General features: G+C 39.2%; 1 protein-coding gene across 3 annotated transcripts in view; it reads right to left on the bottom strand.

Moving 5' to 3' along the window:
* IPO11 (importin 11) overlaps positions 1 to 16,981 on the bottom strand; it is a 238,648-nt gene that overhangs the window by 69,660 nt on the left and 152,007 nt on the right. For all 3 annotated transcript variants that reach the window (XM_025389459.1, XM_025389458.1, XM_025389457.1), the window contains exon 27: positions 8,700 to 8,821. In XM_025389459.1, coding sequence (XP_025245244.1) covers positions 8,700 to 8,821 — 122 coding nt within the window. The remainder of the gene's footprint in view (positions 1 to 8,699; positions 8,822 to 16,981) is intronic.

Raw genomic sequence — 16,981 nt, 5'->3', positions numbered from 1 at the left:
TTGCATAACAAGCAAGAAAGGGAATTAGTCATCATTCAATACACTCCACGAAGACTGTTTCTTTTACGACCAACCCTGGCAAAATAAAAATTGTAAAGAACCCTTCCCTTGTTACTTCACTGCCCCTTTCCACAAATTACTGTATAATCAGATAATAGAAACTAAGTTAGAAATCAGCTCCGGTTGTATTTTGAGTAAAAACATCAACAATAAGAGCAAGTACTCAGAGAAGAGGCAGAGCAATATGGCAAAACAGAACCCTCCAATGACCAATTCCTTGCATTCCTCCACTGGAACACCAATTTGCAGAATAATCTGCAGAACTATCCAAACGAGAAAATACCTTCACAAGAGCTAAAGAAACCAGGTGAGAGATCATAGTACCTGGTCTTAGCTTAAAACAAGAAAGGGCAAATTGAAAGGGGAAGAAAGAACAGTCTTTCACTGCCTACACCACTCCTACCACAACTCCAGGCAGTACACGGCAGAGAGAGAAGCTGTGTGCTTGGGTGAGACAAGGAAGTATGCCGACAGCTTCGCCTTGAAAGCTACTACCAGAACCCCTCTCCCCTCCCCACTACCCACAATAAATCACAGTACTGGGTCCAACTCCAAAAAGTACAGCACAAAGAGAAACTCCTCGCAAACGAGGGGAGAGAAAAGTAAGCAAAGACCTTTGCCTGGGAACCCTAGGAATTCTCAAGTCCCTCAGGCTGGTGAACCGCACACCTGGCCTTAGGGCATTCTCTAGTGCTGAAATGGCTGCAGTGTCCACAGGCTTAGGGAAGTGAACAGTCAGTCCCTTTTGAATTCCTGAAGACCCTCTGAAGAAGGACAGGTACAAACAAGGCGAGGCTGTGAAGATGGAAAAATACCTAATTCTTTAAGGCTCAGATACTGACATACCTCTACAAGTCATCAAGAACATTCAGCTAAATATGACCTCATTTCATATTTATCAGACTATCTATCTTGAAAAGACGAAAGATCCATCCTGAAAAGATGGAGATGTGCAATCCTTCAAAGAATTCAAAAGGAAGCTCAACAAATCTCAAGAAAACACAGAAAAATCAGTTCAGAAACTTACCAAAAAATTTAACAAATATATTGAGTTTTTTTTTTTTTTTTTTGGGAGACAGAGTCTCACCCTGTCGCTCAGGTTGGAGTGCAGTAGCACGATCTTGGATCACTGCAACCTCTGCCTCCTGGGTTCAAGTGAGTCTCCTGCCTCAGCCTCCCAAGTAGCTGGGATTACACATGTGCAACACCACACCCTGCTAATTTTTTGCATTTTTATTTTTTAAAAAATCAAACAGAAATACTGGAGGTGAAAAAACAACGGACAAACTGAAAAATACATTAGAAGATCTCAACAGCAAAACTGATCAGGCAGAAGAAAAAAATCAGTAAGGTAGAAGACAGAATATTTGAAAATACAGTCAGCCTGGGTGTGGTGGCTCACATCTGTAATCCCAGCACTTTGGGAGGCTGAGGTGGGTGGATAGCTTGAGCTCACGGGTCTGACCAGACTGGGCAACATGGTAAAACCCCATCTCTACAAAAAATACAAAAATTAGCCAGGTGTGGTGGTATGCACCTGTACTCCCAGCTAACTGGGAGACTGAGGAAGGAGGATCGCTTGACCCCAGGAGGTTGAGGGTGCAGTGAGCCATGATCGTGCCACTGCACTTCAGCCTGGGCAACAGAGTAAGACCTTGTCTCAATCAATCAATCAGTCAAAAGAGAAAAAGAAAGAAAACGCAATCAAAGGAGGAGAAAAACTGAAAAGAAATGAATAAGGCTTATGAGATCTATAGGACAGCATCAAAAGACCAAATGTAGCCAGGTGCAGTAGCTAACACCTATAATCCCAGCACTTTGGGAGGCTGAGGTGGGTGGATCACCTTAGGTCAGGAGTTCGAGACCAGCCTGACCAACATGGCAAAACCCCATCTCTACTAAAAATACAAAATTAGCTGGGTGTGGTGGTACATCACTGTAATCCTAGCTACCCGGGAGGCTGAGGCAGAATAATTGCTCGAACCCAGGTGGCAGAGGTTGCAGTGGGCTGAGATCGTGCCATTGCACTGCAGCCTGGGCAACAAGAGTGAAACTCCACCTTAAAAAAAAAAAAAAAAAAAAAAAAGCAAATGTAAGAGTCACTGACCTTCAAGAGGGAGAGAGCAAGGGGCAGAAATAGTAAAAAAAATAATAGTAATACAAAATTTTCCAAATCCAGAGGAAGATATAAATATTCAGGGACAAGAGGGTCAAAGACCACCAAGGAGATTCAACCCACATAAGATGATTCCAAGACATATATATAATAATCTAATTCTCAAAGGTCACAAAGAGTGGATCCTAAAAGCAGCAATAAAACCAGTAACATATAAGGGGGCTCCAACACATCTGGCAGCAGACCTTTCAGTGAAAATCTTCCAGGTCAGGAGGGATGACATATTCAAAGTACTGAAGGAAAGAAAGGGGCAACCAAGAATACTGTAACCAGCAGAAATATACTCCAAACATGAAGGACAGATAGATACTTTCTTAGACAGATAAAAGCTGAGGGAATTCATCACCACAGGCCTGTCTTACAAAAACTGCTAACAGTGGTAAAATGTAACAAGAAAACATCTGGATGGATAAAATTCTCTGGTAAAGGTTAACTACACAGCTATGGTGGTCCATGCCTGCAGTCCCAGCTACTCAGGAGGCTGAGTTGGAAGGATCACTCACGCCCAGGAGATCAAGGCCTGCCTGAACAATAGAAGCTAGACCCTGCCACTAAAAAAAAGAAAAAAAAAAATTCTTTTTAAACTACACAGACAAAAATTCAAAATAATACTCTAATTGTGGCAAGTATATCACTCATATCTTTATGAATTATAAAGACAAAGACAAAACTCTTTTTTTCTTTTTGAGACAAGAGTCTTGCTCTGTCACCCAGGTTGGAGTGCAGGGGTACGATTTCGGCTTACTGTAACCTCTGCCTCCCGGATTCAAGTGATTCTTGCGCCTCAACCTCCAGAGTAGCTGGGATTATAGGCATGCACCAACACACCCAGTTAATTTTCTGAATTGTTTTTCAGTAGAGATGGTGTTTTGCCATGTTGCCCAGGCTGGTCTCGAACTCCTGGCTTTAAGTGATCTGCCTGCCTCGGCCTCCCAAAGTGCTGAGATTACAGGCATGAGCCACTGTGCCTAGCCAAAACAAAACTATTAATAAGAAAAATAACATTTATGCACCAAATAAACACATGAAAAAAAGCTCATCATCACTGATCATTAGAGAAATGCAAATCAGAACCACAATGAGATAGCATCTCATGCCAGTCAGAACGGCAATTAAAGTCAAGAAACTATAGATGCTGGAGAGGCTGAGGAGAAATAGGAACGCTTTTACACTGTTGGTGGGAATGTAAATTAGTTCAATGATTGTGGAAGACAGTGTGGCAATTCCTCAAGGATTTAGAACCAGATATACCATTTGACCCAGCAATCCCGTTACTGGGTATATACCAAAAGCAATACAAATCATTCTACTATAAAGACACATGCATATGTTTGTTTCTTGCAGCACTATTTGCAATATCAAAAACATGGGAGCCAACCCAAATGCCCATCAATGACAGACTGGATAAAGAAAATGTGGTACATATACACCATGGAATACTATGCAGCCATAAAAAGGAATGAGATCATGTCTTTGGAGGGACATGGATGAAGCTGGGAGCCATCGTCCTCAGCAATTAACGCAGGAACAGAAAACCAAGCACTGCGTGTTCTCACTCGTAAGTGGGAGTTGAACAATGAGAACACATGGACACAAGGAGGGGAACACCACACACCGAGGCCAGTTTGTGGGAGTGGGGGGCGAGGGGAGATTGAGCATTAGGACAAATAGCTAATGTATGCAGAGCTTAAAACCTAGATGATGGGCTGAAACCTACACGTTCTGTACTTGTATCCAGGAAATTAAAGTAAGAAAAAAGAAAAATCAGTAATTTGTTAAGAAATGGCGGCCGGGTGCGGTGGCTCAAGCCTGTAATCCCAGCACTTTGGGAGGCTGAGACGGGCGGATCACGAGATCAGGAGATCGAGACCATCCTGGCTAACACAGTGAAACCCCGTCTCTACTAAAAAAAATACAAAAAACTAGCTGGGCGAGGTGGCGGGTGCCTGTAGTCCCAGCTACTCGGCAGGCTCAGGCAGGAGAATGGCGTAAACCCGGAAGGCGGAGCTTGCAGTGAGCTGAGATCCGGCCACTGCACTCCAGCCTGGGCGACAGAGTGAGACTCCGTCTCAAAAAAAAAAAAAAAAGAAATGGCAATATAAAAAAGATGTAAACTGAGACATCAAAATATCAAAATGTGGGGGAATGATGTGAAGAGTGTTTGGTGTTAGTTTCTTTTCTTCATAATCAAAATTAAAAGTTGTCATCAGTTTTATTGTGTTTTCCTTGAGAAAGTCTCACTCTGTTGCCCAGGCTGGAGTGTAGTGGTGCATACTGGCTCACTGCAACCTCTGCCTCCCAGGTTCAAGCAATTCTCCTGCCTCAGCCTCCTGAGTAGCTAGAATTACAAGCATGTGACACCACACCTAGCTAATCTTTGTATTTTTAGTAAATATAGGGTTTCACCATGTTGGCCCAGGCTGGTCTCAAAGTCCTGACCTCAAATGATCTGCCTGCCTCGGCCTCCAAAAGTGCTGGGATTACAGGCACAAGCCCACTGAGCCTGGCTTGAATTTGGTTATTTCTTTAGGTCCATTTTCTTAATACAAAACTTACTATGTATTTCAGATGCAAAAACCTATCTTTCCCATTCAAATAATCTTTTAGAATTAGGTACTGCATTACATGGATGAGAAAAAGAAGAGGATGAAATAAGGACAGCTAATTCCATCTATGTAGACAGTTTGACCTTACATATATAAACTCAATCTTAATCCTTACAACAACCTCATTAGAAAGATACTATTAGTACCCCCATTTTAAGAACAAGGAAACAGACACAGGGAGTTGAGGAACTTGACCATGGTCATTAGCAAGTGACTGATGGCCCTGGGATTTAAGTGTGGTCCTAAAGTCTGTAGTCTTCACCAAATTTCTAAGCCAAAAGTAGTGGATTAGAGTAAAAGAGTTTAACCATTTCCCAAATGGTCATTCTTTAGGGTCGTGGTTCTAAACTGGGGGCAATTTGTCCCCAGGAATATCTAATGGCAATGTCTGATGATATTTTCAATTGTCGTGACTTGAGTGGGGGAGGAAGGGGAGAGTGCTACTGGCATCTGGTAGGTAGTGGCCACGGATGATGCTAAACATCCTACAATGCACAGGACACTCTCCCACAAAAAATAATCATCTGGACCCAAATGCCATCATAATAAAAGGAAGAAAAAATGACATTTCCCAATTTAGCCTGACTTTTAAAATCATCAACATCATACTTTAGACATGCCTTATTTTGGGAAAAGGAAATGGTATGCTGCAAAATTGAAAAGAAACACAAGAATAGGAAATTACTATTAGGTAGAAAAAGAAGAAATCATCATTGGGGATGCAAAAGAGGAAAAATCTCCCCAAACTCCAACAACTATGTAGTTAACTAGAAGAAAGGTTACAAATAGGAAACAATAATACTGCTGACTTGAATATCAGCACGTTGCACTAGAGCATGTGACTAAATCTTCCTAAGTCACAAGCCAATTACTATGTGCCAAATTTCTAGTGCAATAAAGGTGTTTTCTTTTTTTTTTTTTCCAGATTGTTACAGGTTGATACAGATTTTCTGTATCAATGTTTCATCACTAGTCTATTAAGGATATTATGAAGTTAAATCATTATTCTTTAAAATTCTAGTACCACATTATTCAAGACTTTCTCAGTACCCTTAAAAATGACGTGAGTTTGCTAGTGCCCATCAGATTTGTATTTCATTTTAAAAACAAAAATTGTATCTGATCTTCCATCATAAGGCACCTCACAACTTTTAAATTTAAAATTCCAGTGTTTAAGAGAAATTCAAGTCTTAATAAAGTCCTATCCCTCAATTTATATAAGTTGACTTAAGTCCCAGTCTAAGTATTAATTTTTCTTACAGATGCCCAACTATAGATTGAGCATCCCTAATCCAAAAATCTGAAATGGCCCAAATCTGAGATTTTTTTGAGTGCCAGAATACTGCTACAAGTGGAAAATTTCATACAAGTACTTTGTTTCATATACAAAATTATTTAAAATAGTGTATAAAATTATCTTCAGACTATATGAGGTGTATATGGAATATAAATAAATTTCACATTTAGACTTGAGTTTCATCCCCAAAATATCTTGTTGCATATATGCAAATATCTCAAAATCCCGAAAATCCAAAATCTGAAACATTTTGGATTAAGGATACTCAACCTATATTAAATTTCCACAACTTACATATGAAAAATAGTTCTGAACAACCACACACTTACATAATATTATATGTTGAAGCAAACAGTATTCTCATTAAAAATGTAAAACAAATTTTTCTGATACAATTAGATATCTTTCTAAACTTAACCTCCACCGTTTCTAGCTTTCTTTCAATAATCTCAGTACTTTATCTTGGAGAAAACTCTAACATGTCTTATTAACTCATTTTTTTTCATTCATTAATGTATCTAACAAACATTTAGAGTGCTGACTACTACCAAAGACTATGTTCTTTAACATTTCAATATTAAAAACTTCAATAATCTTCATGCCACTTTTTTTCCACTGAGAGAAACACTAATGAGTTAAAATGTAGGTAGCTTAAATTTGCTTATTTATCAAAAATAAGTAAGATGCCACACCATTTCATAGCGAGGAAATCTGTTCACCTTGTGCGTGTCCAGCTGGGGAGCAATATCATCTGGTGGTTAAAAGAGGCATTCCTGGTGTGAAGTAGTCCAGATTCAAACTGGCTTATACCATGCCAAATGCTAGATCTCTTACCTTAGAAATGTTACTTAACATTTTTAAGTAATTGTTTGCTCTGTGAGAAGGGATAATCATGTCTATACCTCATCAGGCTGTTTTAAGAATTAAATTATCAACATAAAGCACTTAGGAAAGTATATGGCATTTGGTAAGTATTATCTATTGTTATGATGTTGAGACAAAATAATTATATACATCCTTAATACAAATTACCATAGTAGAAGTAAATAATACATAAAGAACAAATAAGGATTTCTAAAACTGGACTTACATCACTAATTTATCACTAGGATGTGTATGCTCTAAAAATTCCCTAAGACAGGGTTCCGCAACCCCTGGACCATGGAGTGGTATCAGTCCATGGTCTGTTAGGAGCCAAGCTGCATAGGAGGAAGTGAGCAGAGAAAAAGAAAGCATTACCGTCGGAGCTCCACCTCCTGTCTGATCAGTGGCAGCATTAGATTCTCATAGGAGCGGTAACCCTATTGTGAACAGTGCATGTGAGGGATGTAGGATGTAGGTTGCACACTGCTTATGAGAATCTAATGCCTGATGATTTGAGGTGGAATAGCTTCATCCCGAAAACATTCCCTTCCCCTCCCCCAGATCATGGAAAAATTTTCTTCCACAAAACAGGTCCCTGGTGCCAAAAAGGCTGGGGATTGCTGCCCTAAGACATAAAGATCTAATGTAGTACCATTATTCTTTTAACACAACATCAAGCCCTGAGACCTGCTTTTAAGCCTTTAGAATTAAAAGTACAAAAAAATAGGGGCCCAGCATAATGGCTTTGATACAGAAGGGCAGCAAAAAGGGCTGTCATGCCATTAAGAAGGTGGTGACCTGAGAATATACCACCAACATTCATAAGTGCATCCATGAAGTTAGTTTCAAGAAATGTGCTGACCATGCACTAAAATTTCAAAAATTTGCTATGAAAAAGAAGGGGACTCCAGGTGTGTACAATGATATGAAACTCAATCAAGCTGACTAAGCCAAAAGTATAAACAATGTCCCATACCGCATCCATGTGCAGTTGTCCAGAAAAATGTAATGAGGAAGATTCACCAATCAAGCTCTATGTTATTTATATACCTGCCATCACTTTAAAAAATCTACACAGTGTGAATGAGAACTAAGTACTGACTGTCAAAGTATTTTTAAAAGTATTTCATGCCAAACTCCAGAAATTAGGAATTGAAACGAAGAAATATATTCTTCTTTAAATGACCAAACCAAAGCATTTTGTATTTGCTTTATGGGAGTGAGAATTTTTAGAAGAAAAAAACAACTTGCAAACTTCCTTATAAATAATCCAAAATAAAAAGAAAACAAACCTAATAATACTCTTCAATTAACATACTTTATAACACACTTTATGAAGTGCTATTGACTTTGAAATGTTAGATATTTAATATATCTATGTAAAAAGAGGACTGAAGATTAGTCTAATAAAACATAGTTATTATAAAAAATGGAAATTCAGACAAGAACGAAATAAATTTGTAAAATGAATATAACCAAAATAAACTAGAGCACCCACAGTCCCAAGAGTACCTATCCCACTAAGTGCTTTCTGGATCTGGACCAACACTTACCACGTCATCATCAGCTAACAAAATTCACATCCATATAGAAAAAAGTACCACTGCCTAGCAACACACAGCCATACTGATGGCCAAAAATAGTGTTTACATTTTGATGCTTGAAAGAAACAAATTTTAAGAAAACATTTCCTCACCTATTATCAGATGGCAGAAGAGACAGCAAAGCCAAAGCTGAAAGTTTCCTTCTTTCAGGCTGGGTAATGTTGTCCATTCGATCGACCCACATTTCAATCATATTTCCCAAAAGCTGGTCCATCTGAAACAAGAGGAGGAGGCATCTCAAAATACCTAAAATATGTTTTACTTGTGGGAAAATACTTTTAAAGGCTAAAGCCTCATAAGTCATGGTTAAAATTCAATTATAGTAAACCACAGAACTGGAATACCTGAACTGGGGGTAAGTCATGAGCTGGAAACTGATAATTTGAGCATAACCAGAAACTGACTCTAATTAATCCTGAGAGCTAAGTAGACTTATTCAAAACATGTAAGTAGCCCATGAGTGATTTTAGTAATATCATTTAATAAATCACTGCCAATCAGGTACAACGAAAAAATAAACGCATTTTTCAAAATTGTCAACTTGTACTTATAGTTTATTCAACTGGATGATTATTGTTGAATGTTCTCTAATTTGCTAGACTAATTTGCTGCTACTCTCAGAGGAGAGGACAAGTTGCAACCTCAAACTGCAGAGTTTCAAAGGAAACAAATCAATTATTTCCTAAGACATTTGCATGCTACACTAAAAATGATGCTAAAACAAATCAACAAAATACAGAACGTGATGGCTAATTTTATGTATAAACTCTGCTGGGCTAAGGTGCTCAGTAGTTTGGTCAAACACTAGGCTAGATGTTGCTGTGACAGTATTACATAGATGTGATTAACATTTACAATGAGTTGATGCTAAATAAAGGAGAATGCCCTAGATAATGTGAGTGGGCTTCAACCAATTCATTGAAAATCCTAAGAACAAAAACAGTATGCCCAGGAAAGAAGAAATTTTGCCTCAAGACTGTAACAGAAATCCTGCCTGAGTTTCCAGCCTGCCATATAAAATTCAGACTTACCAGCCCCACAATTATGTACGCCAATTCTTTAATCTAACTGTGGAGACAAAAATGACTCCATCTTGAATGCCAATCCAATATGATGGCTTCTGATTAGCCCTAGTCCTGGGAAGGTCTCCTGATTTCTGCTTTATTTACTGTCCCTAGTGTAAGGACAAAGCAATCTTGACTTTACTACACTCATTATAGGCTGTGCTGCACATGGCATTCTTGCATATTCTGGAGCACATATACCAATTCCCTATAAAATATAATAAACCTGAGGGTCTGGAAGTAGCAGTGTGAATATCTACCTATCTTGCTGCCGCCTTCTGCTCTCAGTTCTCCCAGTAAAACATCCTTTACTGACAAACTGCACTAGTCTACCTTGTTCTCTGCTTTCTAGGGCCCTTCAGCATTTAAGAGCCATTTTGAATACATGGCCCTTTTGCAAACACACAGTCTACTGGTTCTATCTCTATAGGATCTATGAAGTAAAATGCCATCAAGCGTACTGATCACATAGATTGAAACTACATCAGCCAGGCGTGGTGGCTCACGCCTGTAATCCCAGCACTTTGGGGGAATGAGGTGGGCAGATCATGACATCAAGAGATCGAGATCATCCTGGCCAACATGGTGAAACCCCGTCTCTACTAAAAATACAAAAATTAGCTGGGCGTGGTGGCATGCACCTGTAGTCCCAGCTACTTGGGAGGCTAAGGCAGGAGAATCACTTGAACCTGGAAGGCGGAGGTTGCAGTGAGCCGAGATCGCAACACTGCACTCCATCCAGCCTGGGTGACACAATGAGACTCCATCCACCCCCTGCAAAAAAAATTAGGCCAATTAATAATCCTACCATGTCCTCTAAGTGTTCAAGTTAAAGGTAGTCACACATCTCTCACTTTAAACCAAAAGCTAGAAATGATTCAGCTTGGTGAGAAAGACATGTCAAAAGCTGAGATAGGCTGAAAGGCCTCTTGATGCAAACAGGCTGTTAATCCAAAGGAAAAGTTCTTGAAGAAAATTAGAAGTGCTACATCAGTGCACATATAAATGATAAAAAAGCAAAACAGCCTTACTGCTGACATGGAGAAAGTTTCATTAGTCTGCATAGAGGATCAAATCAGTCACAACATTCTCATAAGCCAAAGCCTAATCCAAAACAAGGCTCTAATTCTCTTTAATTCTATGAAGGTTGAATGAGGGGAGAAAGCTGCAGAAAAAAAGTGTGAAGACAGCAGAGGATGGTTCATGAGGTTTAATAAAAGAAGCCGGCTGGGTGCAGTGGCTCACGCCTGAAATCCCAGCACTTTGGGAAGCCAAGGCAGGTGGATCACAAGGTCAGGAGTTCAAGACCAGCCTAGCCAAGATGGTAAAACCCCGTCTCTACTAAAAATACAAAAATTAGCCAGGCGTGGTGGTGGGCGCCTGTAATCCCCGCTACTTGAGAGGCTGAGGCAGAGAATTGCTTGAACCCGGGAGGCAGAGGCTGCAGTGAGCCGAGACCGCGTGACTGCACTCCAGCCTGGGTGACAGAGCCAGACTCCGTCTCAACAACAACAACAACAACAACAACAACAACAGCCACCTCCACAAGATAAAAGTGGAAGGCGAAGCAACAAGTGTTGATGTGGAAACTGCAGCAAGTTATTCAGATCTTGCTAAGATCTCTGAGGAAAGTGGTTACACTAAACAACAAGTTTTCCATGTAAATGAAACAGCCTTCTACTGGAAGAAGATGCAATCCAGGACTTTCACACCTAGGGAGGAGAAGTCAGGGACTGGGTTCAAAGCATCAACGTGTCCACAGACTGACTTTCTTATTAGGAGATAATGTAGCTGGTGACTTTCAGTTCAAGCCAATGTTTATTTACCATTCTAAAAATCTTAAATCCCTTAAGAATTACTCTGTACCTACTCTGCCCGAGCTCTCTAAATGGAACAACAAATCCTAGATGACAGCATATCTGCTTACAGCATGGTTTGCTGCTATTTTAAGCCCACTTTTTAGACCTATGGCTCAAAAAAAAAAAGATTTCTTTCAAAATATTACTGTTCACTGACAATGAACCTGGTCACCCAAGAGCTCTGATGGAGATGTACAGGAGATTAATGTTGTTGTTTGTATGCCTGCTGACACAACATCTATTCTGCAACTCACAGATCAGGAAGTCATTTCAAACTTCAGTCTTATTATTTCAGAAATACATTTCATAACGCTATAGCTACCATAGGGAGTGATTTCTCAGATGGATCTACGCAAAGTCAATTGAAAACCTTCTGGAAAGAATTCACCATTCCAGGTGCTATTAAGAACATTTGTGACCCATGGGAGGAGGTCAAAACATCAACATTAACAGGAGTTTGGAATAACTTGATTCCAACTCTGATGGATGATTTTGAGGAGTTCAAGACTTTGTTGGAGAAATAATTGCAGATATGGGGGAAATAGTGAAAACTACAGTTAGAAGTGAAACCTCAAGATGTTACTAAAGTTTTACAATTTCATGATAAAGCTTGAACAGATTAAGAGTGGTTTCTCTCTCTCTCTCTCTCTTTTTTTTTTTTTTTTGAGACAGAGTTTCAGTCTTGTTGCCCAGGCTGAAGTGCAATGGCGGGATCTCAGCTCATTGCAACCTCCGCCTCCCGGATTCAAGCAATTCTCCTGCCTGAGCCTCCCAAGTAGCTAGGATTACAGGCATGTGCTACTATGCCTGGCTAATTTTGTATTTTTAGTAGAGACAGGGTTTCACCATATTGGCCAGGCTGGTCTCAAGCTCCGGACCTCAGGTGATCCACCACCTCGGCCTCCCAAAATGCTGGGATTACAGTGTGAGCCACCGCGCCCAGCCATGAGGAATTGTTTCTTATGGATGAGCAAAAAACAAAAACAAAGAGTGGTTTCTTAAGATGGAATCTACTCCTGGTGAAGATGCTGTGAACACTGCTAAAATAACAACGAATGATTTAGAATATTACAAAAACTTAATAAAGTAGCAGCAGAATCTGGGAGGATTGACTCCAATTGTGACAGAATTTCTACTGAGGACCAAATAGTCCATCGTCATCATTAAAAAAAATGAAGTTTCAGTGATTCTGTTATCACTACCAAAACAACCTACTGTTCTTTATCCTTTGCCTGCAAATTCCTTCCATCCTCTTTTATTTTTCCTTTTCTTGCTCTCTGAGGACCATTTAGTCTTCAGTAGAATTTTTGTCAAAACTGGAGTCAATCCTCTCATTCGTGAAGGGAAGAGTCAATTGATGCAGCAAACTTCATTTGTCTTATTTTAAGAAACTGTGACAGCAACCCACACCTACAGCAACCACCACCCTGATCAGCCAGCAGTCATCACTATCAAGGCAAGACCATCTACCAGCAAAAACATTATTCACTGAAGGCTGAGATCACTAGAATTTTCTAGCAATAAATTATTTTTAATTAAGGTACATACATTGTTACTTTAGACATAATACCACTGCACACTATTAATATACTACAGTATAGTGTAATTATAACTATATGCATTGGAAAACCAAAAAATTTGTATGACTTATGTTATGAGGATACTCACTTTATTGTGGTAGTCTGTAACCAAACTCACAATATCAAGTATGCCTATACAAGTTTTCTAAGATGTCAGAAACAAATCTAGAATGTAATAATACTCTCATATTAATAATTTTCTGGTGTTTTTATTAAATATTTTAGTCCTTCAAATATTCTATGAAAACTACATAGTAAATGGTATTGAAAAAATGCTGATAGTATTTAAATGCTTTTTGTTCATTTTGACAGTTAAAAAATGTGTTTTTATTTCAAACACAACTGTCTATTGTCAATTCATTATGGTCCTTTACTTTTTTCCCTGATTGTTGCAAAAATTCTTTACTTTTGCCAGTGGAATTTTAATAGGAAATAACTGACATTCTGATAAAATATAATTTAGACCCTTCAACTCTTAATAATTCTTAAGCATCTTTGCTCCCAAACTTTATATTACTAGCAATAGTAAGCCACTATATTTTTGTTGAAATAGTAAAAGTTTCTTTATTCCAGGAATACATACTAATTTTAGTTTGCACTGAATCCTATATTTACAGCAGTTATTGAAGGCTTTTAAAATTGTTAAATATACCAGAAGATGTCCTAAACTGCAGATTATTGATAGTTTATTATTGATAAAAATTTCTTCACTGTACTCCTGCAGATTCAAAACATGTGTTTACAATATTTAAAAGGAATGCTCAATTTTTATAGTAAAATTTATACCATTAATTGTAACACTTATCAAAGCCACTTTTTACCCTGTTTGCTAATTTGTAGGATTTATGTCAATATTTTAACAACTGGTATGACCACATTGACACCTATCAGCTGAATATCAGTTCTGGGCTGCAGAATTTATAATTAGTTTAACAGAGATTCAGAACAGATTTCTAAAACCACAGTATGTTGAGCCCTGGTGTAAAGTTCTAGGTGACTTACAATAATTCTAGCCCAACAAATGAAAAAACAAACAAACAAAAAAATAGAAGGCAGAGAAGAGAGGGCTAAGAGTTCTTTTCAGCCACAGTTTGAGTATGGACAATGCAGGAAACATACGAACCAGTCAAACCTCTTCAGTGTAACATGACAAATATCAAACCAGCTGTCCAATCCAGAAGACCAAATGTCTAATCCAGAATAAGAACACAGCATTCTGGAAAGGAATGTGTTCTAGGTACCAGCACAATGAAGTGTGGATATAAAAACAACATAGAATTGGGAAGAAAAAGAGGGACAAATAGGCATTGTAAGATCTGGATTAGCCCACTAGCCTATAGATGGAGGCATAACAGTATTTCCCTTACATTTCTATTACTGATTTACTGTAAAAACAAATGATATGTCAATGGGAAGTGAGAGACCATGGGTATATTTTAAGTTCCTAAGCAAGAAAGAGCTCATGCCAGGCAAGGTGGCCCACCCCTGTAATCCCAGCACTTTGGAAGGCTGAGGTGGATGGATCACCTGAAGTCGGGAGTTCAAGACCAGCCTGACCAACATGGAGAAACCTTGTCTCTACTAAAAATACAAAATTAGGCGGGCATGGTGGCATGCACCTGTAATCCCAGCTACTTGGGAGGCTGAGGCAGGAGAATCGCTTGAACCTGGGAAGCGGAGGTTGCAGTGAGCCAAGATGGTGCCATTGTACTCCAGCCTGGGCAACAAGACTGAAACTCCGTCTCAAAGAACAAACAAACAAACAGACAAAAACAGGGCTCATGACCATCTCAGAGTTGTCATCAAGGATATAGAGACACTGACAATAATGTTTAGGTAACACATTGAGGGGCACCCACAAGTGAGGCCAAGAATTCAAATGGGATCTAGGTGACTGAGGCGAAAACCCAAGATATTCAAGGGGACAGGATCCTCATGCACCAAGGGATTTTAGAAAGGGCTGGATATGTGAATAAATCTAACAAGAATACTGAGCCCTCATCAAGTAGAAGTTTTGTAAAATAATCACAAGCTACAAAAAAGCCACAAAACAAACAATCAAAACCAATTACAGTAGGAATCTGGGGGTGGGGGAGTGGAAGGAGTACCCAAGACTAGGAGAGCAAGGAAAGGAAAGATAAAGGAGGATGGAAAGAAGATGAAAGGAAATTGCAGGAAAGGACAATGAAAAGTAATACAAAGTAGGTTGTTTTGGTAATGATACCAAAATCGCTGAAACTTCATTTTTTAAAAAATTCTCATTTTAATTTTTTTTGTTTTAAAAAACTAAACTTTTTTTTTAGAGACAGAATCCTGTTCTGCTGCCCAGTCTGGAGTGCAGTGATCATAGCTAAACGCAGCCTCAAATTCCGGGGCTCTAATTTGTTTTAGTTTTTGTAGAGATGGAGTCTCGCTTTGTTACCCAGCCTGGTCTTAAGCTCCTGGCTTAATCCTCTCACCTAGACTTCTCAAGGCAGTGTGATTACAAAGCATGAGCCACCACACCTGGCCACTGAAACCTTAAAATGTGTTTGCTTTCAAAGTTACCAAGCAGTAACTGGAGTAGTCCTCACATGATACTTTAATTACATGATAAGCAAAGCTAAGCCATTTTATTTATTTTTATTTATTTACTTATTTTTGAGACAGAGTCTTGCTCTGTCTCCCAAACTCGAGAGCAGTGGTGCGATCTCAGCTCACTGCAACTTCTGCCTCCCAGGTTCAAGCGATTCTCCTGCCTCAGTCCCCCAAGGAGCTGGGATTACAGGTGCCTGCCATCATGCCTGTCAAAAGCTAAGCCATTTTATTACTCAGTAAGATGTAATTTTTTTTTGCATTAATGATGTAGTATTTTAAAGCTAACAGCACCCCAAAGAAATACATTAATGTTAAATTACATTTAACTGACTTAATATCTCACTGGATTGCATTTGTATTTAATCAGATCAAATGTTGATATAGACTCATATGACATTTTTTTTCCCTTAATTAAAAACTAGATAGAAGAAAACTGAAGGTGGCTGGACACAGTGGCTTATGCCAGTAATCCCAGTGCTTTGTGAGGCAGGGGCAGGAGTATCTCTTGACACCAGGAGTTCAAGTCTAGCCTAGGCAACATGCAAGGCTGTATGTCTACAAAAAATTTTAAATATTAGCCAGGTGTAGGGCCGGTTGCAGTGGCTCATGCCTGTAATCCCAGCATTTTGGGAGGCCAAGGCGGGCAGATCACAAGGTCAGGAGATCAAGACCATCCTGGCTAACACGGTGAAACGCCATCTCTACTAAAAATACAAAAAATTAGCCGGACGGGGTGGCTGGCGCCTGTAGTCCCAGCTACACGGGAGGCTCAGGCAGGAAAATGATGTGAACCTGGGAGGCGGGGCTTGCAGTGAGCCGAGACTACACCACTGCACTCCAGCCTGGGCGACAGAGCAAGACTCCGTCTCAAAAAAAAAAAAAAAAAAAAGCCAGGTGTGGTGGCACGCATTTGTAGTCACATTTACTTGGGAAGCTAAGGTGAAAGGATCACCTGAGTCTAAGAGTTTGAGGTTGCAGTGAGCTATGATTGTGCCATGCATTCTAGCCTGGATGATAGAGTAAGACTCAGTCTCTAAAAATTTTTAAATAACACAGCAAATTTTTAAAATTTAAAAACATAAAAAAATTAAAAAAAAAAAAAAAGACATACCATGTTCATGAACTGGTGAAATGAATACTGTTAAAATGACCATACCACCAAAAGTAATCTGCAGATTCAATGCAATCGCTATCAAAATACCAATTATATCCTTCAAAGAAATAGAAAAAAAAAAAATTCGTATGGGACCATAAAAAATCCCAAATAGCCAAAGCAATGCTGAGCAAAAAGAAC

The sequence above is a fragment of the Theropithecus gelada genome, chromosome 6 (assembly GCF_003255815.1).
Source record: "Theropithecus gelada isolate Dixy chromosome 6, Tgel_1.0, whole genome shotgun sequence".
NCBI classification, from domain to species: domain Eukaryota; kingdom Metazoa; phylum Chordata; class Mammalia; order Primates; family Cercopithecidae; genus Theropithecus; species Theropithecus gelada.
Note: the sequence above shows the minus strand (reverse complement) of the source record. Positions and strands in the feature narration are given on the sequence as shown.